This window comes from Grampus griseus (genome assembly GCF_964374135.1).
Source record: "Grampus griseus genome assembly, chromosome: 3".
Lineage (NCBI taxonomy): Eukaryota > Metazoa > Chordata > Mammalia > Artiodactyla > Delphinidae > Grampus > Grampus griseus.
The window spans coordinates 124,959,860-124,987,219 of record NC_139019.1 but is presented as its reverse complement, the minus strand read 5'-3'; the positions used below and the strand labels follow the sequence as shown (position 1 = coordinate 124,987,219).

Here is a 27,360-nt window from a genome sequence, read left to right as displayed (position 1 = left end):
ACAGGAAGGTTTGGGTCAGAAACCAGCAGTGTCACTTCCCTATATTCTATTGGTCCAGATTCAAGGAGATTTTGGAGTCGTGTTTGAAAACCTCCAGTGAATTTGAGAATGTGGACAAAGTCTGAGTGGACAGGAATAAGAATATACTTACAAGCTAGCACTGCGAGTATGAGGAACAATGGATTATGGAGCCAGGGTATGCAGACAAGACTGGAAGAATGATGAAAATGCAAGGCCAAAACTACAGGAAAGGCTGGTTCCAAAGAGGGGCACTTAGCCAGGAGGCTGGGTATGTGGAAGCCAGTGGAGAAGCAGAGGTAAAGGAAAAGCCAGGCAAAGGTTGGGAAGGGCTTATGGAAGCAGTAAGCCACATGCCAGTAATCTGGTTGAGAGGATGGTCAGAAGTCCTGCAGTTCAAGTGAAAATGATTAAAGCAGGTAAGACAATTAGAACCAAGAAGCGAGCACAAGAAAAGGCAGTGCCAGAGAGGAAGGCAGAAACAGGAGTCCAGATCTAAAAAATACATAGAAATCAGAAGGAAGCAAGTCAAGGAGGCAGAAGAACAGACAAGACTTCAACACCAAGGCAAGGTGTGGAATGCACACACTGCATCCACTTGACTGGGCTGCTGGTACCTCCACTGAGTGTCAATAAGGTGGGTCAGCAATTAGTGAAGTGACCACGTCAATACACAATATGAATCTGGCAGACAAAGACACTAAACACGTGAAACACAGTTATTTCAATTAAGGTTTTATTAAAGTTGTTTCTGAAGATTATATTTCATCCTTAGCCTTCCTTATTTGATTTTGCTTTAGTGTTTAAGAACCCTTCTTCACTTATTAAATCCTTTGCCATGAAAGAGCACCACAAGCTTATATCAGTATCAAACTGAATAATTCCTTTATGGCAGTGAGGAAAATCCACAAAAGATTCGTAAAATCCGCGTACTAAAGCATCAAGATCCCTCTTCAAATGAGTCAAAGCTTCCTTACACATATCATCGGCAAGCCAATGACGTCTTTTTACTTTACCATCAAGATGAAAACAATTAAGGGCACTGAAACAATTTTATTTCTCCAGTCTAAAAATGTAGATTTCCTTGTTATGGCTAAAACAGACAAACACAAAAAACAGAAGCTAAAAGGAAAATAAGTTCACTGTGGTTGATTAGCTTACCATTTTTTTTTATAGTCAAGCACCACTTAACCAGTCTTTCCCTTCCCCTAGACTTTAGGCAACTATAAAAACATACGAAAAACAATGTGTATAATAAAAGGCAATAAAAATAAATATTTGAGGGCCTACTGTAATAGGCAATTTGCACATTTCGCTTAATCCTCACAATATTTTGAGAATTATAACCATTTTACAAACGTGGAAGCAGGCTCAGAAGAGTGAAGTGACTAGGCTGGGAATTATGTTCAAGTTGATGCCTACTAAGCCTACTACGCTCTATTATGCTGCACTGGCTCGTGAAAGCCCTTCAGCATTTTGAGATTCTCACTGTTATAGCTCCATCTTCTAAATTTATACTTTTAAGTCTGCAAAACTACTGAATAGTAGAAGAATCTAAAATTATTCTCAGTCTACTTGCTAAAACAGGAGGTTGCAAGGAATAAAAACTCTTCAAGTAATCAGAACATTCCACACCTAAAATTATGGTTATTCTAATTCACTGGTAATGATAGCTAGTGATCCAAGAACACAAAGGAAATCATAATTGGCTCATTTTCTTGTCGTCACTATTTGTTAATCTCAAAGGAATGAAGGCAAAAAAAGACAAATTCCTATTGTGAAATCTGACTGCTCATTATATTTACAGTATGTACTTAGTGGAATGACAAAAGAGGTTCTGGTTTTAAAATCTCACCAACAGTCTTTTGCTTGCATCTTAGAAGCATGTATTTGTTTAAGTGTCTAAATCTGGTGGAGGTGGTAGGACCCATTGGGGGATGCTTTGTTGATACATGCTTGTGTAGTATGCTAGAACTATCTATGATGTCTAAGAGGATAACTTTCACCACCCCACAGAATGGGGTCATAGAGTTCTAGTAGGAATGGATTTATTTTATGTGTAAGTAACTTAAACCTAAACCTGGGCAATCTGGACACCTAACAACATTTAATTCTCTGCTGGGGACATATTTGCATGTTTCTTATAGAACTGTTGAATCTTAAATGACTGAAGTTAATATCTAGTTGTTTCTTATGTTCTCACTAAAATTTAGTTTACTAGTTTTAGAGATTTTTTTTTCTTTGAGTCTAGTCCTAAAAGGACTATGTTTTCATACTTCAGAAGAAGCTGAAGGGGTGAGATTAGATCACCATGAAGGCTGCTTCTAACACTAAAATAACCATATGACCTCCTTTCTAATGTCCAATTGATATATATATAGATATATAGATATCTATCTATATATATATCTCATTCTTTCACTAACTCATTTATTGAATAAATTTTTTACAGAACACTATCTATAAGCAAGACTGAAATAAAAAATATACACATAGGCTCATTAACTCTAGGAGGTCAGTACATAAAAGGGGAGCTAGATGTTTACACATGTGACATAAGACAGACACAAAAACTAGGAAATAATGCTTGTCAATGTAAGAGAGGTAGTGAATTGTGAGTACCCCACCCCCCCCAAAAAAACACCCCAAACCTAGCATAACTAATGAGGAATCATGGGAACCTAACATTTTTTTGTCCTGACCACCTCCCCACGTAATCTAATAAAGGATCATAAGGTAAATCTGACAAAGTGGCAGAAGATTTAAGGGCTGGTGGAAAGAGAAGTTGTGGGTAAATTACCTATATAGACCAATTTAGGTCTTTAGCTGTTGGTGCTGCCTCAATTTCCCTGAAATGATTATATACCTAGGGAGGAGGCTGAAAATAAATTGAAGAGAACTCAACAAAGAAAGCACAAGGTTTCTTGGCCATACTTGCTTGAAAGGGACCTGGTATCTTGATTTCTTGCCAGTCTCTGCCTTCCAAGTCTTGCCTGGGCCATTAGCCTTGTAAATGGGATTTGAAAAGGGACAATGAGTGTGAATATGAAGTCTATCTGGCAGGAACTACAAGGACAAAAGATGGCTAAAAGAAAAATAAAATAAAAACGGGAAGTCCTGAAAATCTACGTGCATAAAAATCAACCGAAATGATTTAAATTCATACAACTATAAAGCTTTATCATTAGCACCCAAATGTTAAACCAATCCCTACCATCTCCTTTTCCCACAAATACAAGATTCTATATAATTCCTTTTATAGGGACCATTAGTAAGGAACATTTAGTTGAAAATACATAAACATATACTCATTTCCACCTTTAAAAAAAATTTTGGATTGAAAGTCATCAGAGTACCAATTTAAAAATAATTTTCTTAAACGTATTTTGATAAGGCCACAGGAACACTTGTCACATTGTTCAAATGCCCAATGGCAAGACTTCTGATGAGACCAAACAGGTCACATTAAATCAAAAGAGTATCTTAGAAATAAAGCCAATATGACTAAATCCAAAACAGATCACATGAAGTACCTCATGTACAATACAAACCTAGTTTAATAAATAAAGGAATCACAGGTGACTGCACTCCGGGAGAACGTTCAGTTCCTCTGGGCCCATTCATAGTCTTCTCTGAGACTCCACTGCCACTTCCACCTGGGCAAGTCTAATGGTGCGGCCATGAAGCTTGTAGCCATCCTGCCTTACTAATGCCACAGTGCCAGGCTGCACCCCAACACCAGCCGGCACATGACAGATGAGTTCATGCTCATGAGGGTCATATTTGTCACCAATGGGTGTCATCTTCTCCAGGCCATGTTTGGCAAACACGCTTTTCAGCTTTGTTTCTAAAAGTGACAAGCCTCGGAAGATCTTCTCCAGAGTGAGCTTCTGGTCTCCAGGCTCTGTTTCTTCAGAAATACACTCTGTAGTCTTCTCCAAAATGTCTGCCACCTCCACCAAATCCTTACAGAAACTCTGAATTCCTACAGAGAAACCAAATACTCTTACTGTTTGTGAGGAAACCCCTCTGCTCTTGAGGGTGCAGTTTGGGGAAGGCTCAGAGAGCTGGCTGGTATACTAGGTACCCCAGGAAATGCAAAGATTGCCACAAAGGATTCAGGGATCATCACCAATGATTACCCCTGAAACCCTACTGATGAGCCAGCATTTCTCTTGGAAGGCATATGACTAGGAAGTATTCTGGGAAACGGGGAAGATGGTTAGAACCCAAGAACTAGGTGAGACTATATACAAAAGGTTCAGAAACCTGTCCTTTAAAAACTTGACTTATATGCTTCTTGTATGTTTGTTGCTATTCACCTTTAGTACTAAGTTATGAATATTTTGAAAATTCCCGACTGTCTCATTTGTGGAAAGGCATACATTCTCAATAGGAACAAGACACTAGTATTTCATTGATGGGGGAATAATAAAAGAATAGTAGACAAGACTGTGCTAAGGAGGAGTCAAAGAGTGGTTTATTCTTGAGGATTAGCTAAATAGGAACAGGAAAAAAATATACTCCACAGATGAGGTAAGTCTCTTAATGCCTACTATGAAGTTATATACACTTGCTGAAGACAGGCCACCAAGCTTGTCTAATCTTTTTAGAGTCACATAAACTTTATAAAAGTGAACTCAGTTGTTGAGAAATCTCATTACTCCCAATGCTGCATTCTTCATTCTTCTTACAGAAATGATAAGGAACATCATCATCACAGATACCTATGGTAACACAAAGGCCCTGGTAGGAGCTGGTGAGGGGCGAAGGACTTTGTTGATCTAGCTTTGGTCCAGTGACAGGTTTAAGGCCCTGTGTCAAAGCAGGCAGCCAATAAAAGAGATGATGACAGAGGAGAGATTTCCCAGGTATGTACTGCCTGGATGGGAAGGAATGACTGACAGAGAGGCAAAAATTCTACCTTTAACTTCTGGGTAATAGAAATCCATTATAGCTTCTTGAGCAAAACAAGTGGAAGAGGAGTCAAATTGTCTAGTAACATACACAATTTATGTGGGGTGCTGGGGGCATCACAGATGGGTGAGAAGAAAAGATATCATAAGAAATGGAAGAGAGCCGACTGAAGTAATCTTGGTATAATATGGCCTGGAGTAGGAGAGGAGGCAATGGAGAGGAAAGAGTGAAAGCAGCAGGCCTTTTCAGAGAACTAGACTTGGTGAGTTCCACAAGATACCTCTCCCATCACTATGAGGGATGGGAGCCATATATATTAATGGCTGTTAATGACATCAGCTGAAAAGGTAGAAGAGATTAGCTAAAGCCTTGAAAAGTATACTGATAAAATTTGGAATTCCATCCAAGAGGAAAGACTGTCTGATAAAGATCAATCAGGGACATCAAAGGCTTTCCCTGGCTATACAAAGGAAGACAAATACTCAAATTGAATTTGAAAGCTGTAAGCTGCTGGACTGATTTGTACACTGCCATGGTACAAAAAGTTCTGTCTTCTAGTCAGTAAAGCTGTATGAATTTGGGTAAACAGAAGCCTAGGTTCTCTTGTCTGTACAGTGAGGGGTTCAGTCTCTGATCCTATTCCTATTACTGTGTTACTTCAATAGATGGTTGGTGTCCGCAACATTTCTTAGAGGGAAAAAAGGGATCTCTGTGACCTGTTTAAGAGAAAATGGGTTACGGAGACAAGACTGTCCCTGGAAGGAGGATAGTCGTCATGCTATGCTGTATGTTAATTTAATGACAATGAAAGCTTTCTTCTTTTTTTCTACTTCCATGCTCACTGAGCAATCTTCATGTTTTGCTTGACACATTTTTCTCTATAAATTAACAAATTAGATTACCAAATTCTTTTGAGTTTATATAATATGTATTTGTTCCTGAGAACCTTATTAATTCTTGAGGAAACTGACATAAGCCAGTTCCTAAAGCATCGAAGCTTGACTTGTGGTAAGCCAACTCACCCTGCTCCCCGCAAGCAGGCAGGAAGTCTTTCCCTTATCACAATTGTTCTATTTGCTACAAAAATTCCCTGTGGTTAGAGGTCAGCAGACTTTTTCTCTAAAGGGCCATATAGTACGTATTTTACGTTTTGTGGGACAAGAGGCAAAATCAAGCATCTTATGTAGGTGATTATTTAACAAAAGAGAAAATAAATTTCCACAAATTTTTTCTGATGAAATTCAGAACTGTATTTATGGACTAACAGGTGGCAGACTTGGCCACTGAGCCCTGATAGCTGGAAATATGAGACTAAAACTTGGATGAAATATCAGGAACACAATTGGGGGGTCAGTATTTAGCTATTCAGGAATACAATTTGGGGGTTAGAATTTACTCAAAGTCTTGAAACATGGTATCTACAGCACTGAACGAAAAGCAGAAGGCTAAGCCAAAGGACTAGGGTTGGACAGGACAGGAATGAAGTGAATCCCCTGTACAAATAGCGGATAAAATCCAGAGAACAGGAAGGAGTGTGATATAAGGGAAAGAATAATAGATTAGGGATCAGGAATCAATGGATTCATATCTACACCTGTTGTCAAATAACTTTTTCTAGCTTGCCTATAAGAGGAGACTGGACTAGATGCAATCCAAGGGCCCCTCAAGCACTCCATTCTATGTGTAGTCAAAGTATAATGCTCCATATTAAACTGTGAGTAGAGCAAGTAATCACAGATTTGCCCTTTACTCTTGAATCCGTTATTCAATTAACATTTTCGTGAACAGATTTGGAACAAGAAGTGGTGCATTTAGGAAAAAATTTCTGAACGACTTTGAAATGGACCAAAAAGATTATTCAATGCCATCAGTGAAAAAATAGATTCAATCTAGCACAGCTTTCAGGGTTATCTGATTCCATGTGGTCTGAACCTTCGAGTTATAACTCAGCAAGCTGTAGAACACTGACAGTAATGCAAATGATTTTTGTCTATAGTTGTGAAAACTGTCTGGTGGAGATACAGTTGATTATTGAACTATGGTTATGGACCAATTTTGCTTATGTGAAGCAAATCTCAGCATTTATGATTGCCTATGTGTCTGCTCTTTGGATTCTCTTCTGAACATCTTAATGATTCACTTGTTCATTAATGAGTTAAACCGAATTGCCTGTATAGGCACTAGAATGTTAACTGTACATGCTTGAAAAATAAAATAACAAATGTCAGGTGAAAATAAAGGCAAATATTACTTTAGCAAATGGTTCACTTGACAACATTCCCAATAAGCAGAGCAGAAAGCCTAGGGGGATAGAGGAAGGGCAGGATTGGTTAAGGACCCAGATGTGTCTTTTGCTAAGTTCAGTGTGCACAACTGCTAGTAAGTGCCCTTAAACTAAAAGGTATTTTTATTATTAATAAACCTCTCACCAAATATCTTGGCATCTTCTACACATCTCTGGGTTCGCCTTCTTATATTTTCACCATCAGCTATAGCTCTCTGGTATCTCACCTGAGCATCAAAAGCAAAGTCAAAATGATAAGAAAACAAATGCCTACTGGTGGAAAAGAAACTTTTTGCTTACTTTACAAATTTCACCCTTGGTATAGATTTTTATTAAAACAACAACAACAACAACAACACGAGTTGTGTAGGAATCTTAGATCAGCTACTCCAAATTCCCAGTCATAGCAGGAATCTCTCTTTATAGCGGCCCTGATAGGCTGTCATTTAGGCTGCCAGTTTGAACACAGAACAACTGTTTTCAAGCTCATTATCTTGAGAAAAAGCTTTCTTTTTCACCTTCAGGCAACACTGCCACTCTTCAACTTTCTTTTGTTGAACTGAACTCTAGGATAGCCGAGTAAGTTTTAAAAATATGTCATCAATTTAAGCCCATTATTTAGCCTCTTTAGTCTTTTCTTCTTTCATTTTTATAATCCCTGGTTCCTTTCATTCCTCTCACAAGACACACTTTCCAAACCCCTTACCATTTTTGGGCGGTCCTGCTTTGGAATTACTCTAATTATTTCTCTTTCTCAAAGTCTGTCAGTCTAGTACTGGCACAGTAAGCCAGAGGTAGTCTGATTGGCAGAATACAATGATAAATGACTTCACTCATTCAACAAATATTAATTGAGTGTGTACTACATGCCAGGCACTGTACCTCCTTTGAAGCTACCAAAATATCAGGTATCTAAGTACTGTGACACCAGGGAACTGAAAAGAGATGAGTATCCGTAGTCAGTAATGTTTTTGAACTAGTACAGATTATTTTGCCTAGTATATCTAGCAAGAGGGGTAAAGAGCTAATTAGAAGAAACAGTTTAAAAACTAACTTAAAAAACTTTACGTGGATATTTAAATCAGAGAAAAGATGTGCATATAGATAATATAAACAGATAATAGAAAATATGATATATGTTACAGAATATATGAACAGATAATATAAAATCTACCCACTGTTAAATCCTGGACTTCCTTCTCCAGTTTAACAGCTTTTAGCTTTAAGGCTCGTTCTGCAAGAGAGGGCCCAAGTTCATCAGGAGGGTCCTCAGAATTGCAGTCTTCACCAGCGGTTCTCTGGGTGGCAGTGCTGAAAGGATGCAGCCATCCCCTAAAGTGGGAGGGAGGTGGTGCATTATGAAGAAATGCCGTCACAAACAGCTGAAGTTATAACCAGGTTCAGAGGCTGGAATGTTTCCCAGATTGACTCTCTCTAGACAAAGTGCTTTCAGTCTCATTAACAATACAAACACTTATAATGTGCTTGCTAAATGCCAGACAGAGTTGACAGGGTTTTACTTAAATCATCTTTTCATCTTACAACATGTGAGATAAATACTATCATCATCCCTATTTTATAGATGAGAAAACCAAAGCTCAGAGAGGCTTATGACTTGCCCAAGATTACATAGTTAGTATTGTTGAATCAGGATACTGAGCATCAGGCAGTAGAAATAGCTGGAAGTGGGGACACAAAAGTCAGCAAGAGAAAACGAAATTATAATACCTAGAACCAGCAGGGCAATATCAGAAGCGAGAATTCAAAACAAAGAGCCGTACAGTTCAGGTTCAATCCCTCATTTTATAGGTGGGGAAAATTAAGCCCAGTAAAGGTACCTTATCGAATTGGAGTGAGGCCTGGAATTCTAAAGCCATCTTGATCACAAGCTCTAAGTAAAAGCAAGGCTTTTATGGAAGAGAACCTACACTAAGAGAAAATGAGTTGGGAGCTCACCTATATGTAAAATCAAGTCAATCAAAAACTTATAAAACATTTACTATATGTTGTGGACTGTGAACTATATACAGGTGAATAAAACAGATCATATAGACATATAGTTCAGTTCACATAAAAAGTTTAGAGTGGGGCTAGTTTGCAGATCTTGGATTGTAGCAGTTCTGAGACCCCTGTTCAAGGAAGTTTCCATTACACCTCCTGGATCATCATAACTTAATATGAAGTAAAACCATCAAGAAATCTGTGAGCGCAAAAGGTCTTTAAAACAAATAGTTTATTTATTTAAACTGGTATATATTGAAAAGTGGCCACTGAGGTGAAATCTAAGCAAAGGCTTAAAGGGGGTAAAGGAGTTTACTTCAAGAAAGGGAAGAGGGAACCATCAGTATAAGGGTGTGGGCAAGATTACTTTTATCTTCCAGGCCAGTCCTGAATTCAGTTATTATGATCTGATGTCAGATTACACAAGATTACACATTTTTATTTCGAAAATTGGTCACCACAGATCTGGGACACATCACACAGGGTGAAACAGATCCTTCCTCCTAAATTGCTAACAAACTACACTTATCCAATTGAAAGGAGGTCAAGATACCCTCAGGGCCAGTTGAAAGGGCACACGGCCAGGGCCCAAGTCGTGAGAAAGAGGGAGTTGCGGTGCATCCATTCAATTGCTACTGTTTCAGAACTGGAGTCGGGGAAATTTTATTAGAAGCTAACATTTTCCTTCTGATCACTTCCCTACACCACAAACTGTCAAAAAGACTAGGAAAGAAAAAAAAAAAGCTTGAAACCCGGAATTCAACCTCTCACCCGAGTGCTGGGTCAGGTGTGTTAAAAAGGTGACAGATAGTTATGCAAAATTTCTGGATTTCACCGTAATTTAATTTACTTTTCAGAGATCCAACCTGATCATCAGCAATTTTTATTCTTTCCGATAAATAAACTGTCAACGGGGAATAGTCTCTAAGAATAAGTAACATTGGTCACTAATTTTAAAGGGCCGATTCTATACAGCCCTGACTGGTTTCCGGTCTGGGTTCCACCACTTCATGAGTATTTAAGTTCGGAGACGTTACTCAACTTTTCTAAACCTCAGTTTCCTCAATTAAACGGAAGAATAAAAATATTTTTTTTATTCTTATCATACTGATAAATGATCAGTAAAAGTCGCAACTGATGGATAAAAGTAGCAACCGGAACTTCAAACTCCCGAAGGCAGGTGGAAGGGCCGTTTGTAAAGACCAAGTCCAACGGCCTCCTTTTACCAATAGGTAAAGTGAAGCTCAGATACGATCACACAGGGTGTTGGGAGAGAATCCCAAATTACCCGCAGACACCAAAGCTGTCGAGAAGGGGATGGGAAGGGTACATCCCCAATTCAATCGACGCTCGGGCTGAATAACAGTTCTCACCTCCGAGGGCGTGACCTCGGATCTTTCCACCTTCCTCGGCCCGGCAAGAAGGCAAGGCTGTAGACCTCAGTTTCCCTCTCTGTAAGATGGGGCCGTGAGCGCCCAGTCGTAGCGGCCGAGAGGCTTGGTAGGTCCTCTCGCCCTCCAGCCTAAAATCGCCCCTCCGGATCGCTTCTCCTGCATCGTCCTCACGTCCCGGATCCCCGGCCTGCCTCGCTTACCTGCCATCTGACGCGCCACTCGAGGCCAGGAGGGGCTGCATCCGCCGCCGGACCGCCCACAGGAACCTCACGGCCATGTTCCCCACCTCGGCTGACTGAGGCTGCGCACGCGCACTTGCCCCAAGTGACGAGATACGCTCGCTTCAAAAACCACGCTTCCCGGCAGCCTTCGCGGGAGGGTTTTCTCTCTCAGGGCCCCGGATGGGAACGCTGTTAGTCGGGTTGTCCCTGCGCCGTTTCCTACCCGGTCTTCAGACGAAACGCAACCCTTCCGGCCCCCTGCGTATTCGGCGAGTAGGTTGGTTTCCTGTCACAAGGGAGTGGGCTCCGTGCTACGCGCGGAATTCGCGGCGACCAAAGGGAATAACAGCTGTACCCTCAAGGAGCTAACATGAAGTTATGCACAACAGACAATTGCTAACGCCCTATAAAGTCAAAATATGACCGGTGTTTAAAGGTGAGGGGCTTGGTGCTGCGGAAGCCTAGAGTACGATATGGCCGAGTGTGGGGCGTTTTCCCAAAGGAAATAACTTTTGAACTGAAAGCAGAATAATGAGTAGATGAAAAGAAGAGGCAGCTGGTTCAGGTAGAGGGAAACAGCATCTGCAAAGTCAAGAGGGGTATTGCGAGTAAGGCACTGAAGTACTTGAGGAAGCGGGGGAGCAACACAAGACGGTGGTTAGGCAGGGCCAGAGCACTTGAGGAATTAAAAAAGTCGAAGCCTGACTCTCATCTCCCATCACTCTTCCCTGCTTTTTTTTCTCCAGTTCCCCCTTTCCCCCCGACTTACTGTGTTTTAAAATGTGTATTTTCTCATTTCCCCTCACTGACGTGTCAGTTGCATTAGGGCAGAGATTTTTTTTTCTTGCCTGTTCATGCTTAATGAACAGAGTGGAACAGTGCCCTAATGTAGGTCAAGTTTTTTTTTTTTGTCTAATGAACTTGAGTTTTACTCTGACTGCAAGGGGAACATGTTACGATGCCTTTACGTGTTTAATGGGTCACTGACTGCTGTGAGGAGATTGGGTCCCAGAGGTGGGGAGACAAGCTGTTTGGACTGGTGCGTGCACAGAAGGGTTGTATTCTGTCCTGGGGTCTTCTCACAGGAGAGACCTTTGTAACCACTTTATCTAAGGTTGCTACTGTTTTAGTTGTCTCCAGCACTTTTGCTGGATTTTGTTCGTTTTCTCAACTAGAGTATGAGCTTCATGAGAGTTTGTGTTGTTCACAGCTGTGATTTCTGACATCGAGTACAGTAGGTGCACATAGTAGATGTTCCAGCATTTGTTGAATGAATTAATGAAGTTGGATGGTGCCAGTGGAGATAGGAAGAAGTGGATGAATTTTAGAGAGATTTAGTATGGAAAACTGACAGGTTGTGAGAACGGACTGGTGATTGGGGTTGAGGGCACTTGGAGTTGCCAGACTAGTCACTGGATAGTCCCTAATGTCAAAAAAAAATTTTTTAAGGGATGGGAAGTGTGCCTTCAACATTCTGAATCTTCACCACAGGATGGCTTACTTGTACGGTAGCTATTTGGGTCATATTTTTTCTCTGCCTGTCCGTGAGTTCCATAAGGACAAAGCTAGCGTCTTCTGCATCCTTATATTCTATCCAGGGCCTAGCTCAAATGTGTTGTAACCAGCAACCTTCTGTTTCCTTTTGGCCCCAGGAAAAGAACAGCATGGTTTAAGGAGGGATTATGATCCTCTTTTACATATGAGAAAACTAAGGCCCAGAGAGGTTGGTGAACCTGCTCAAAGACCCCCACTGAGGATCCAGTGATACTAGAAATCTGATAGTCCAAACACTTTGCAGTGTTGGGGAGGATGGAACTTCAAGTCCACTTTAGAACCATGACCCTACACTTTGAAAAAACAACCAAACCAGACCTGGCATCCATGTTTTAGCCATTTTGTTAACACTTCTCTTAGCTAAGTTACACCAAATGTGCTGCATCCACTTATTCATCTATTAAGTGACTGTGTGCTTCTGAATACTGCAGTGCAAGAGGAGGGGGAGACATGAGTGAAATAGAGCCTTGGAACTAAGAGGAGGGGAGTTTTAGGGTCAGACTTCATGTATTCAGGTGCCGGCTCTCCCACTTCCTGATTGTGGGCTTTAGCAAGTTACCTAACCTCTCTGGGCTTCCATTTCCTGAACTATGAAAACTGGGTTAATAGAACCTATCTCACAGGGTTTTAGTAAAGATTAAAGGGATAATACCTAGAAAAGTAAGTAGTTAGCACCAGGATCGGCTACATAAAAGGCAAAAGGAAAGTGTGGAGCCCCTTGTTCAAAATTACTGAGAGAGTAACAGCAGAGCAATAAACCAAGCACAGGGCCCTGCTAGGTGTGGGGTTGACTGCACAGGTTGTATGCCTGTGTAGCCAGTCATGGCTAACAGCGTCTGATGTGTGGTGAGTGCTCAATAAATGTTAATTATTAATTTCCTAGGGTACCCCCTCTCAAAGAGCCAAGATGTATTGATGGCAAAAGACACTTAACCTCAAAATAACCGCATAAGAAAGAATGTGACACACTGCAGACACAGTTGGATTTTTGGGTGCCATTCCAGGACCCACATTTTAAAAAAGAACATTGACAATTCAGATTATGTGAACTCCTTTGTTACTGAAGACACTCAGGTGGCATCTGGATGAAAGCTGTTAGTTATAGATTGGTTGCCTTTTAGCTTTTGGTGGTCATAATAACCACATGAAAGTCATTTCTTCTTCAGTGGAAAGGACACGGGATTTTGAGTCAGGTGTTTCTTATCTAGCTAATAAGAAGAACCACTATGGCTGAACATTTCCTATTCTTGGATGCTGTACAAGATGTTTCCTGTGTATCAACTCATTGAATTCCCCCAGTAGTCTTGGGAGGAAAGTATAGTTGTTAACCTGGTTTTCCCCCAGTATTCTCGGGAGAAGAGTACAATTGTTAACATGGTTTTCACAGGTAAGGAAAGCAATCAGAGAGTTCAAAGTCACAGCTGGTAAGTGGCAGAGGCAGGGCTCAAGCAGCCTTGTCTGGATCCAGGCTCATTAGTCCTAAGTCTTAAGTTCTGCCTCTGGCAGCCAGGTGCTTTTGGTCAGGTTATTTTACTTGCTTTGGTCTCTAGCTACCTCAGAGGGTGATAAAGTTTGGGTGAGGCTCAAGTATGTAAAGTCTTAGTTAAGAAAAGTGTGTGTAGCCTCTAGCAAAGTGTCCAGAGGTTATTCTGGGATTTCTCTTCTTTCCTCTTGAGCTAACCTCTAAGCTTATTCAGTTAAATGGTTTTATCTTTATTGGAGGGAAAGGTGGTAAAGACCTATAAAGTGCCTACAGTGTTGAGAAAGTAGTGAGTGGCGCAGTTAGGAGACTGCCTGGGACTTGAGGTCCTTGCTCCCCTATAAAACTATCAAGTGTCTGTGAAAAGTTTAGCACCCCTGTGGCAGAAATAAGCCACCATCCTCTTGGTTCTCCATGATAGTTTTACTTGATAGCAGGTATGAAAGGGCAGACTGGTGGGCCTCCAAGTGCAAGGTAAGGTTAAAGACAAGGAGTGTCACCTGGATTTCTAGCCATAGCTCCCAGAGCCTGAGTGCCATATAAATTAGGTAGGGGATTTGATTGATAGCAAATGACCCCATCCTACAATGCCTGCAATATCCTGTGGACATTAGAAATCCATGCTCTTGTCACTGAGTAGCACTGTGAGCTTAAAGTATGTCAGCTGCTGAACCCCTCTTTGCCAGATCTCTGATTTGTAAACACTCAAATCAGGGATTCTAGTTTCTGCATCATGAGGATTCTATAATCATGAGGAATGATTGTAGAATTTATATGATCTCTGTAGTTTTTGTTCACTTCATGCAAGTTAGGGATAACTATTGATTTTTCAGCCTATTTATCTTGCCTTGATCAGATATCATCTGATCAAGTCCTGTCCCTTTATACTGTACCACCGATGCCTCAGCACTGCTTTCCTTTTTCCTGAGGACTGGGAATGGGATGCTGAGAATGGGATGGAATGGCTTATTCACATGTGCTTTCATTTCTTCTTTAGAAGGGAAGGCAAAGACATTTAACAAAACCTTTACGACTGTGCAGATTTCTGTCTCCCTCCACCCCTATTTTCACCCTCTGTAAAGTTATAAGGATGCCCTCCATTTCCCTCTTCTCTCCTCCTTCTTCCCTCCCCATGTCCCCTATAATCATGCAGACAATAAAGGCTGGTCTTTTGGGTGCCCCAGAGAGTGTGGGCTACTTCCAGTCTTCTGATGTCTCTTTGTGAAAAAAGCATTTCTGCCTTGGATGGACAAGGTGTTATCTCCTTTGGATGAAATCCTCATCCTCTTTCTAGGTCTTCTTCATTTCCCATTCCTGAAGTACAGAAAGACAGGAAGTATCAGTTTGTTAAATATTCTAGTGTAACCTGCAGGATAAAAACATACCACTGTTATGTAAAGATCTCCATGGCCAGATCACAGAGTCATGGGTCCTAGTCCCACTCCCTTTCTTTGGCCTTGGGTAAGTCATTTCTCCATGCTGGGTCTCATCTCTAAGGGGGTTCAAACACTACAGTTTGTCTTTCTCAGACAAGAAAACTGGGGCCCAGAAGAAGTTGGGGAGTGGGGACTGCATCAGTGCTTTTCCACAGCACCTTGGTTGCGGTAGGAGACTGATGGGAGACAGGCCAAAGCAGCTTGGTAAGGAAGGGTGAGGGCAGGCAACCCACAGGGCTCTGTTCGTTCTCCCAGGGCTGTCTAGGAGTTCACCCGAGATGAATACTGAAGTCAGGGCCAGCAGTGAATGGCTTTTTACCTATTAAAAAATCCATGGCATTTCCAGCCAGCCCTGGAGGGGATGGGGTGAACCAGGGCAGAAGATGGTGGTTAGAAAATTCTTGGTGGGAGGATTCTCCATTCCCAACCTGCCCCTCTCACGTCTTCACCACCTTGACTGCAGTTGCTCAGGGCAGTGACCTAGGGGTCATCCTTGATTTCTTTCTTTTCCTCATCCTCCACATCCTCATCAGCAAATCCTTCTGCTCTACCTCCAAAGCCAGCTAGTTACTATCACCTCCACTAAACCTTTCTAATCTCTCATCAAGGTTACTTCTTCTAACTGATCTTTCTTACCCCCTCATCCATTCTCAACATAGTAGTCAGAATGATCTTTTAAAAATGTAATTCATATCTAAAAATTCCTTGGTCAGAATTTGCCAGTGACTTTCCATTATGTTAGAACAAAATCCAAAGTTCTTCCAATGGCCTACAAGGATCAAGGAGAAGCAAACTATGGCTCATGGGCCAAATCTGGCTCACTACATGTTTCTGTATGACCCACCAGCTATGACTTTTCAGATTTTAAATGTGTTTTTTTTTTTAAAAAAAGAATAGTTTTTTATGACACCTGAAATTTATATGAAATTCAAATCTCAGTGTCCATGAACAAAGTTTTATTGGGACACAGCCATGTTAATCATTCGTTTACATATTGTCTGTGGCTACTTTCTTGCTATGATGGCAGAGGTGACTTGTGAAAGAGACCATGTGTCCACAAAGCTGCAAATATTTACTGTCTGGCCCTTTCCAGAAAAAGTTTGCTGATGTCTGATCTAGATGATCTGGCCTTCGGCTGGTTACTTCTCTAATCTCATGTCCTAATGCTCAGGTATTTGTTTTTCAGGTCTACACTTTCTTATCTGTAATTCTGAATTCCAGAGAGCTCTGAAACCAAAACATTTTTTAAGTGTTTTGGCACAAACTCATTTAGTGGCAAAACCTGACCTGAACTGATATGAGGCTGTTTGTAACCTATTTATTCAATGTGATGTGAATATTCATGTGTCTTGCTATAGAATTATCAACGTGTTTGCTTACAGAGTACCTCCTGAGAACTTGGGGTTTTTCATCATATATAGTATATGCACCATATTACCTTTCTAAAATTCAAGAAGTTCTGAAACAGAAGTTTCAGAGATAGTACTGTGGACCAGTATCATGGAGTGAGCTATGGACTTCGAAGAGATGGCTTTGCATCCCAGCTCTCTCATTGATGCCCTGCATAACCTTGGGCAAGTCCCTTCACTTAGTTTCCTCACCTACAAAATGGGGCCTTTCATGTCTCAAAACATATTGTAGGCTCAGAAACCAAAGCTTGTTAGAACTATGTGTTAAGAAAGAATAAGTAGGTTCTGAAGGAGATTTGAAGGTCTTGCCCTCTGAGCAAAGTTCATGAGTTTTACTGCATGGATATATTGGCAGTTCTCTGCCTTTCTCACTAGCTGACTTTTTAGTTCTTGGTGGGGTTCCATAGAAAGGAAGCTTCCAGATCTCTGAATTTTGATTAGCTGATCTATGGCTGTACCTTGGCTTTTTGTAGCACTCTTCCTTGGTTGGAGGTTACAATGGATGGGCTCCTCTTCCGCAGTTCAGAAACACAATTGACAGGGAGAGGTTGCTCTGGGGCATTGTTCTGGGGTTTATTTGCAGTTTCCTGTTGATGACAAGAAATAGTTACATAGGTGAGGTCTAGTGCTCACTACTTACACCCAGCCTGCCAAGAAGGCACTATGCAAACATGTCAGCATCAAACAGGGTGAGGGGTAAAAGATACTTGAGGGCCTTGGAATAAAGATAATGACTAAAATTACTAAAATTAAAATTACTGAACCCTCACTATGGACCAGGTTAGCTCATCTAGCCTTTTCAATCCTATAAAGCATGTACTATTATTATGTCCCATTTTACAGATAAGGAAAATGAGAAGGTCAAGTCGCTGCTCAAGGCCATAAGGCTGGTGAGTGAGACAGTTGGGATTCAAATCCCACAGTCCTGTCTCAACCTCTCTCCTGTATTCCTTCACATTTTCTACACTGCCTTTACTCATATTTTCCAGGTGATCGCTTAGTACCTTGCTGGATGTAGTTCCTTGAGTGTGACATACTAATGGCTGAGCCTCTAGGGAATTTCGAGAAGACTCTCTGTCTCCAAAGGCCATCACAAGGATCAAAAGTGGAGAGAAAAGCCCTGTGGAATGTGAACATCAGGGCATGCTGGTGGGAGGAAGCAGCTGGGATGAGGGAACCACTTCTACTCCTCCACCAGCTCTCTGTGACTCTGGGAAGTTGTTTTGTCCCTAGCCCCTAAGCCCTTCTTCTGTAAATGAGGTTGGAAATGCCCCTGGGAGTAGAAGTGTAGGAGTGGAAGAAACTGCTCTGGCTTTAGAGTCATGAGGTGTGGCCTGACCTAGGACAGCAATAGGAATACTGTTCCCAATGACAACTCACACTTATCAGACCAGTTATTTCATCTCTCTGAGCCTCCATTTCCTTGTGTAAAAGCAGGTATAACGTTTATTCATTTGACAAACATTTATTGTACTTCTACTATTTTTCAGATTCTGAAGGACTAGAGCTATAATGATAAACAAAACAGACATAGTCCAGTTCTTAATAAAAATACAATCTAGTGGGGGAGACAGAATGTAAGGACATGAATATACTATATATACATGTATACATATACATATATTCACACACAAATTGTGGTTAAGTGCTGTGAGGCAGAATAACAGATGGGACTGTTAGGTTAGACCAGTGGTTCCCAAATGGGGGCAATTTTGTCCTCCCAGCGGACATTTGGCAATTTCTGGAGACACTTTTGGTCGTCATAACTGGGCATGGAGCTACTGGCATCAAGTGGGTAGAGGCTAGGGATGCTACTAAATACCTTACAATGCACATGACAGTCCTACAAAAAATTATTGGCAGTAATGCTGAGGTTGAGACACTGATACAGACTGAGGTCCGTGAAGTTCTCCCTGAGGACATCCCATTCAAGGTGATGGTTGCTGGGAGCATTAGAGATAATGGATTCAAAGCCCTGAGAACAGGGACTGGTACACTGGGGATCCTAGGAGAGGGCATGTGCCTGGTGGCTAAAGCAAGGCTCTGGAGTCAGACTTCCTGGGTTTGGGATCCTGTCTCCCACTTAACTGAGTGACCTTGAGCACATAATGCAACATCTGAACCTTAGTTTCCTTGTCTGTCATATGGGGTGAATACACATAGTACTACCTCATAGGACTGCTGCGAAGATTGTGTGACATCATACAGGTTAAGATGCTGTACTGGCCTATGGTACAATCGGCCAGTACAGCATCTTAACCTGTACTTGAATAAGAATAACAAACTTGGGGCTTCCCTGGTGGCGCAGTGGTTGAGAGTCCGCCTGGCGATGCAGGGGACGCGGGTTTGTGCCCCGGTCTGGGAGGATCCCACATGCTGCGGAGCGGCTGGGCCCGTGAGCCATGGCCGCTGAGCCTGTGCGTCCGGAGCCTGTGCTCCGCAATGGGAAAGACCACAACAGTGAGAGGCCCGCGTACCGCAAAAAAAAAAAAAAAAAAAAAAAAAAAAAGAATAACAACCTTGAGCAATACAATTTTGTTATTCAGTATAGTATATTATTATTATCAATAACCCCCAGGCCACTTCTAAGATCACATTCAGTATAAAAAGTCAAATAGTAGTGCTTCAGTGGAGAGAACACAGGCCAGAGAACTTGCTCCAAGAGTCTCTTTCGTAGCTGTGCCACTTATGGCATGTTTCCTCTCCTCTTAGGGCCTCAGCTTTCTCATTTGTAGATAAGCATAACTCCTACCCCCAAAGAATGATCATGAAGATCTGTAGCATATGAGGGTATTGAGGAGCAGCTGCCCCTGGTGCAAAAGGGAGTAGACTCACCCCGCTCTTGTTCTTGCTGTTCACGCAGAGTCCCAGGGCTGGGCCCCCTGCCAGGGACTGCTGCAAGCGCTCCTTCACAGCCACCAGCCGCAGCTCCAGGTCAATACGGCCCTCTTCCTTCGCCCGACACTGAGCTTCCAGGGTGGCCAAGGCCTCTTCCAGACCTTTTAACTTTGCCCCTGTGTCCAAAGACATCTATGAGAAATAGCTGAGCCTGGTTTGGCCAGAAGCATCAGGGAGTTTGGCAGGGCCTCAGGCCCTAGTCTGCCTTCCCAGAGGGCCTTTCCAGGCCTCACTCCTTGTTAAGGGATGGACTTTGGACCTGGGATTCCAGCTCCATGCAGGGGTGTGTGGTTTTTATCTGCCCGATACCCATTTCCCCATTCTCCTCTCATTCCCTGTAGTTCGGCTGGGGCTGACTTCACTCCTAGTTCAGGGGATTGGCACATAACTTAGACCTGGCCCTTAATTATATCTCATTTTTTGGTCACAGTGGTTGGTTGAGGGATCAAAGCTGGTTCAATCAAAGTGAATCCCAAGGTGTTTATGGGGGCTATTGGGAAGAGAAGCCTCTCTGCTGGAGTGGCTGCACGGATTCGGTGATGGCTAGAGCTGTGTAGCCTTTATACCACCATGAGGGGCAGAGAATGAAACCAATGTAGGGGAAGGCAGAAGCAAGAATTAGAGAAATATGTTTCCTGGTGACATCATTTAAGTCCCTGGACCTTGGTATATCTGATCACTTAAGTTTCCAATTACATTTTTCTTTTCATTTCTAAGCCAGTTTCACTTTGGTTTCTCTTACTTGTAACCAAGAATCGTAAGACAGGCTTTACATTGATCACAAGTTCCTGCTAGGATTTTGCTGCTTATTCAGTTTAAGCCAACAAACCTATATTAGGACCTTCTTTGTGCCAAGAGCTGTTTTGGATCTTACCACGTTTAAAGATTAGTTCCATTGTTTGTCCTGAGGAGGCTGCACTGGAGGGTTTTCTAGTAATGGTTGTTCTTTTCATTCATTTGTTCATTCGTTCATTCATTCATTCAGTTAATAGTTATTGAGTGCTTGCAAGGTACTGGGCACAGTTCTGTGCCCTTGGGATATATCAGTGAACAAAACAGGCAAAGATCTTTGCCCTTATTGAACTTACAATTGTGTGTGTGTGTGTGTGAGAGAGAGAGACAGAGAGAGGGGGAGGGAGAGAAAACAATGTAATAAATATAATAATCTAAGATGTCAAAAACTGATATGCTGTAGAAAAAAACTGAGCAGGACAAGTTTGGACTGTCAAGTTGACCTGCTCCAAACCCTATTCTGACTCTTAGGAAGTTCTTTATATTGAAACCAAACTGCCTTTTTTTAAAAAATAATTTAAAAAATTTTATTTTATCTATTTTTGGCTGCGTTGGGTCTTCATAGCTGCACACAGACTTTCTCTAGTTGTGACGAGCGGGGGCTACTCTTTATCGTGGTGCGCAGTCTTCTTATTGCAATGACTTCTCTTGTTGTGGAGCATGGGCTCTAGGTGCACAGGCTTCAGTAGTTGTGGCACGCGGGCTCAGTAGTTATGGCGCGCAGGCTCAGTAATCGTGGCACACGGGCTTAGTTGCTCCACGGCATGCGGGATCTTCCCAGACCAGGGCTCGAACCCGTGTCCCCTGCATTGGCAGGTGGATTCTTAACCACTGAGCCACCGGGGAAGCCCAGAAACCAAACTGCCTTTATGTGCCTTCTTCCCATTGATTCTGGTTCCTAGCCACACAGAGCAAGTCTTTAAGCCAGAACTTCTCAACCTGAGGCTCGTGGACTCCTAGGCAATCTATGACTCTGGGGGCACAGGAGCTCCTGATATTATTTGCAACATTGTGATCTGTGGGGGTTTTCTCTGTTAGGAAAGGGTCCATAGGTTCCATCAGATTCTCATGGGGCTATGCGACCTTGGATGTATTCTTTATAAGGACAGGACCTCTGTTCCCTCCAGCATGTTCAGAAACCTCAGTCTGAAAGTGTGCTGAACTGCAGCTATAGCGAGAATTCAACAGAAACACAGCAGAAAGTGGGGTGCAGAGGAGCCCAGGTCATGCAGAGCCTGCAGAGGCCACGGTCCTGGATTTCAGAAGAAGATCCTGGTAAAGTGTCACCATCCATTATTCCCAGTATGTGAACCAATGTATCACACATTTGGGTGCTCAGTGCATATCTGTGAATGAATGAGTTAATGTGAGGTTCAGAATATCTCGTCCATGATTCTAAGGCACACTCTGTTTTTCACATTTTAGCATTTCTAAAATCAGATCTCATTTTACCACTTTAAGTGTACACATTTGTACGCTTCTTCATCTTCTCACTCTAAAAGCAGTTATTAAATCAGTGGCACTTCCATTAGTCAGGAGAGATGATGATGAGGAGGAGGAGGAGGGGGAGGAGGAGGGAGGAGGAGGGGGAGGAGGAGGGAGGAGGAGGGGGAGGGGAGGGAGGAGGAGAAAGGGGAGGAGAAGCCCACCTGTTCCTGGTAAGAAACCAGGTGGCAGATGCCAGGGGAGGTGTCAAGGATGAGACCCCCTTGTGCTCAGGACCACACCCACATAGATACCTGGGCTGTTCCGAATGGCTTCCTTTAGTTCCCTCTTTTCCTGCCGCAGTGTCATCAGCTCTGTCCGGATTGTCTCTTTCTCTTTCTCCAGCTTTTCTTTTTCTACCAGGTACCTCCTGGCATCCTCCTCAGCTCGGTTCTTACCGTACTTATATTGATGGGCACCTGCAGAGATGAAGCAGGAAAAGGCCCTCAATTCTGAGCTCTGGTGAGAGTACTTGGGTGGTGTTAGCTTCTCTCTCAGCCTCAGTCTGTCTGTCTATAAAATGGGAATATTTAGGTCTATACCCCCTGGATATATTTAATGTGAAGGAGAGGAAACAAGGAGCCAAACGGAGGCAGTAGTGCAAAGAGATGAGGAGTAAGGGCTTTAGGACCGGACAAATCAAGGTCTGTGTTTTCTTTTGCCCTTTACTGGTTGTGTGACATCAGGCAAAGTGAATGTGGTGTTTTTGTGCCTTCCCCCTAGGCTTTACTTTCCTCACTTGTAAATGTGGGTATCAATCAAATTTACCTCTTGGCATTGTGATAAGGTTTAAAAGAGGTAATTCATGAAAAGTACTTAGTATAGTACCTGGCAAATAGTGCTTAGTAAATGTTAGATAATAATAATAATGTAAAACAAATTTTGTGATGCATACACACTTCGGTTTTAGAATTTTTTTAAATAAATTTATTTTATTTATTTATTTTTGGCTGCATTGGGTCTTCGTTGCTGTGCGTGGGCTTTATTTATGGTGAACAGGGGCTACTCTGTTGCAGTGCTCTGGCTTCTCATCGCGGTGTCTTCTCTTGTTGCAGAGCATGGGCTCTAGGTGTGCGGGCTTCAGTAGTTGTGGCTTGTGGGCTCTAGACCGCAGGCTCAGTAGTTGTGGCGCATGGGCTTAGTTGCTCCACGGCATGTGGGATCTTCCTGGACCAGGGCTAGAACCATGTCCCCTGCATTGGCAGGCGGATTCTTAACCACTGCACCACCAGGGAAGTCCCACACTTTGGTTTTAAAAGGGCATTTTTATAGTTAACTCTTGGTACATATAAGATAAAGAAACAGCTACGTGTAACTCATCTACAGAGAATTGAGAACTGCAGCTAAAGTCAGGCATTGCCCATTTTATTACTGAGAAATGGGTGGGGGGAGAGAGGGACCTCATAGTCTACTGTAGGCTCTACACTATGGTGGACAATAGCTACAAATTATTATGGCAAAAATTTATTGACCATTTACTATATACTATGCTATTTATATGCATTTGTATTTAATCCTCACAAAACTCACTATTATTAGCTCTACTTTATTGTTGGGAAACTGAGGCACAAAGAGGTTAGGTCTCACTGCTAATTATGGAAGAGCCCAGGTTTGAACTCATGTCTGTCTAACTCCAGGGTCCATGCTATGCAATACTACCTTAGCTTGGGCAAGGTCGTAGTCCAACCTCTCAGTGAAAGTTTTATTTATATTTTTATGCTACAGACAGCCACACATAGTCCTTTGTAGGTGGGGTGTGGAGCGATTCCCATGGTTTGCTGATAATTGGGGGTCTTGTCTCTCCAGCTCTGTAGGGATTGCAGTGGTCACCCATGACGTATGCAAAAATCAGTTCCTCCTACAACTACCCTGCAATTCAAGCCTCATTATAAATAAAGCATGGAGGACAGAGAAGGGGACGCATGGCTCCCCATATTTCCCAGTTACACAATGGCATCCCAAGGGAGTTGGCTCTCAGACTTTTGGATTTTATAGACTGGTAAAATAAATAGGGATACCAACAAAGGGTTGTCACCATTATGTTGTATCAGGTAAGGACCTTAAAACTACCAATATTGTTATTCCCACTATTTTCTATTTATTTTCTGGGTTAAAATAATATTTTAACATCCTGAGTTGGACACAAATGTACAATAAAGTAGTTGTTTATACTGAATACCATTAACTTTATGAAAAACTTTATGCACTGTGCTTATTTTTCTCATTTCATTGCAGATGAGTAAAAACTTCCTTCGGGACTAAACCAGCAAGTAGACTCAGCTTTGGGAGCCATCACCCTGGTCCACCTTGATGTGTCAGCACCACAGAGAGCAGCTTACTTCATACCCAACCCTGTAATGCTTGAGTCACTCAAATGGTGGTAAAGAGGCAAACTAGATTGTTTCTAATCGGTAAGTTTTAAGGAGCTACAATTCTGTGGGTCTTACAGTATTAGTGATAAAACAGAACTGCCCAAGCACCTTCCAGAAAAATCTGGGCCTCCATAATGAAGGAAAAAAGGAATATTTAGTGTCCAAGTTAGTAATGTAACTAATACATAAATGTTGTAGTATGTATCAGTACTTCATTCCTTTTTATTGGTGAATAATAGTCCAGGTGATGTTAGGGGCAAACCTTCCATTGTGTCTGATGAGAAGTCAGCTATTAATGTTATTGGGATCCTTTGTAAGTGATCAGTTGATTTTCTCTTCTGCTTTCAAGATTTTCTTCTTGTCTTTGACTTTAGCATTTTGAGCATGATGTGTCTTTCTTGGATCTCTTTGCCTTTATCCTACTGGAACTTCACTGAGCTCCCTGGATATATAAATTAATGATTTCAATAAATTTGGCAACTTTTCAGCCATTATTTCTTTTAATATTTTTTATGCTCCTTTCTCTTTCTTTTCTCCTTCTGATGCTCCCTTTATGCATATGTTAGTGCACTTAATGGTGCCTCATATTTCTTTGAGGCTCTGTTCATTTTTCTTTGTTCTCTTTTCTCTCTGTTATTTGGAATGCATAATCTCTGTCGATCTATCTTCAGGTTTACTGATTCTTTTGCCAGTTCAAATGTACCCTTGAGCCATTTGATAGGACATTGTCATCTTCCTTTCCTTTCGTTTTTTTTTAACTAAAGTTCATTAGATTTACTTAGATTTTACCTAATGTCCTTTTTCTGTTGCAGAGCTACTACATTACATTTAGTCATTGTATTTCCTTAGGCTCCTCTTGGCGGTGACATTTCTCAGATTTTTTTTTCTCTCAGTTTTATTGAAATCATAATTGACATATAGCACTGTGTAAGTTTAAGGTGTACTGCATAATGATTTGACCTACATACATCATAAAATGATTACCACAGTAAGTTTAGTGAACATCCATTATCTTGTATAGATGCAAAATTAAAGAAATAGAAAAAAAATTTTTTCCTTGTGATGAGAACTCGTAGAATTTACTCTTTTCACTTTCATATATTATGTACAACAGTGTTAATTATATTTGTCATGTTGTGTATTGCATCCCTGGTATTTATCTTGTAACTGGAAGATTGTACCCTTTGACTACCTTCATCCAGTTTCCCTCTCTGTAACCCCTGCCTCTGGTAACCACAAATCTGATCTCTCTTCCTATAAGTTTGTTTTTGAACTGTATTTGACCTACCATATTATATGTTATAATGGTATACCTGGTATACCTCATAGTGGTATACCTGGTATACCTCATAGTGATTTGATATTTCTGTACATTTAAAAATGATTGCCATGGGCTTCCCTGGTGGCGCAGTGGTTGAGAGTCTGCCTGCCGATGCAGGGGACACGGGTTCGTGCCCCAGTCTGGGAAAATCCCACATGCCGCGGAGTGGCTGGGCCCGTGAGCCATGGCCGCTGAGCCTGTGTGTCCGGAGCCTGTGCTCCGCAATGGGAGAGGCCACGACAGTGAGAGGCCCGCGTACTACCAAAAAAAAAAAAAAAAAAAAAAGATCACCATGATAAGTATAGTTACTGTCTGTCACCATACAAAGATATTATATAATTATTGACTGTATTTCCTGCACTCATTTCATACCCATGAGTCATTTATTTTATAGCAGGAAGTTTGTGCCTCTTAATCTCCCTCATCTTTCTCCTCCCCCCATTTTCCTCCCCTTTGACAACCACCTGTTTGTTCTCTGTATCTCTGACTCTGTTTCTGTTATGTTTGTTTGTTTTGTTTTTTATATTCCACATACAAGTGAAATCATATGTATTTGTCTTTCTCTCTCTTATTTCATTTAGCATAATACCCTCTAAGGCCATCCATGTTGTTGCAGATGGCAGATTTCATTCTTTTTAATGGCTGAGTAATATTTCACAGTATATGTATATGTCATATCTTTTTATCCATTCATTTTTGTTTGTTTGTTTTTAAATTTTATTGGGGTATATTTGATTTACAATGTTGTATTAGTTTCAGGTGTATGGCAAAGTCATTCAGTTATACATATACATATATTAATTCTTTTTCAGATTCTTTTCTCATATAGATTATCACAGAATATTGAGTAGAGTTCCCTGTGCTGTACAGTTGGTCCTTGTTGGTTATCTGTCTTATATATAGTAGTGTGTCTATGTTAATCCCAAGCTCCTGATTCCCCCCCACCTCGCCCACCACATTTTCCCTTTGGTAACCATAAGTTTGCTTTTTGTTATCTGTAAGTCTGTTTCTGTTTTGTAGATAAGTTTATTTGTATCATTTTTAAAAAATTAGATTCCACATATGAGTGATATCATATGATATTTGTCTTTGTCTGACTTAATTCACCCAGTATGATAATCTCTAGATCCATCCATGTTGCTGCAAATGGCATTATTTCATTCTTTTTTATGGCCGAGTAATATTCCATTGTGTATATGTACTGCATCTTTTGTATCCATTCCTCTGTCAATGGACATTTAGGTTGCTTCCATGTCTTGGCTGTTGTAAATAGTGCTGCACTGAACATTGGGGTGCATGTATCTTTTTTTTTTTTTTTTTTTTTTGCAGTACACGGGCCTCTCACTGCTGTGGCTTCTCCCGTTGCGGAGCACAGGCTCCAGACACGCAGGCTCAGCAGCCATGGCTCATGGGCCCAGCCGCTCTGTGGCATATGGGATCTTCCCGGACTGGGGCATGAACCCGCGTGCCCTGCATCGGCAGGCGGACTCTCAACCACTGCACCACCAGGGAAGCCCCATGTATCTTTTTGAATTATGGTTTTCTCCAGATATATACCCAGGAGTGGGATTGCTGGATTACATGGTAGTTCTATATGTCATTTTTTAAGGAAACTCCATACTGTTCTTCATAGTGGCTGTACCAATTTACATTCCCCGCAACAGTGTACGAGGGTTCCTTTTTCTCCACACCCTCTCCAGCATTCATTGTTTGTAGACATTTTGATGATGGCCATTCTGACCGGTGTGAGGTGATACCTCATTGTAGTTTTGATTTGC

The 27,360-nt window shown here is 41.7% G+C and overlaps 2 protein-coding genes across 2 annotated transcripts in view; both read right to left on the bottom strand.

The window, feature by feature from the left end:
* Positions 1–737: 737 nt before the first annotated feature.
* Positions 738–10,900, bottom strand: GRPEL2 (GrpE like 2, mitochondrial). Its single transcript, XM_082650021.1, has 4 exons — positions 10,815–10,900; positions 8,398–8,551; positions 7,365–7,446; positions 738–4,003 (listed from the first exon to the last, which is right to left on the bottom strand). Exons 1-4 carry the CDS (start codon positions 10,889–10,891, stop codon positions 3,639–3,641), a joined length of 678 nt encoding a protein of 225 aa, XP_082506147.1. The 5' UTR covers positions 10,892–10,900; the 3' UTR covers positions 738–3,638.
* Positions 10,901–13,444: 2,544 nt separating this feature from the next.
* The window catches only part of AFAP1L1 (actin filament associated protein 1 like 1), a gene marked incomplete at its 5' end in the record, with an annotated part of 73,286 nt that continues 59,370 nt past the window's right edge, over positions 13,445–27,360 (bottom strand). Inside the window, 4 exon segments of the mRNA XM_082651317.1 lie at positions 13,445–15,183; positions 17,173–17,301; positions 19,550–19,728; positions 22,144–22,308. Of these exon segments, the coding sequence (XP_082507443.1) occupies positions 15,160–15,183; positions 17,173–17,301; positions 19,550–19,728; positions 22,144–22,308 (497 nt within the window). The 3' untranslated portion in view covers positions 13,445–15,159.

Excerpts from the sequence above, each read along its gene's own strand:
- GRPEL2 (XM_082650021.1), bottom strand. The coding sequence starts at position 10,891 with ATGGCCGTGAGGTTCCTGTGGGCGGTCCGGCGGCGGATGCAGCCCCTC. Across the intron at positions 8,552-10,814 it reads AGTGGCGCGTCAGATGGCAG|GGGATGGCTGCATCCTTTCA; the intron begins GTAAGCGAGGCA and ends CTCCCACTTTAG. Across the intron at positions 4,004-7,364 it reads AGAAGATGCCAAGATATTTG|GAATTCAGAGTTTCTGTAAG; the intron begins GTGAGAGGTTTA and ends GTTTCTCTGTAG.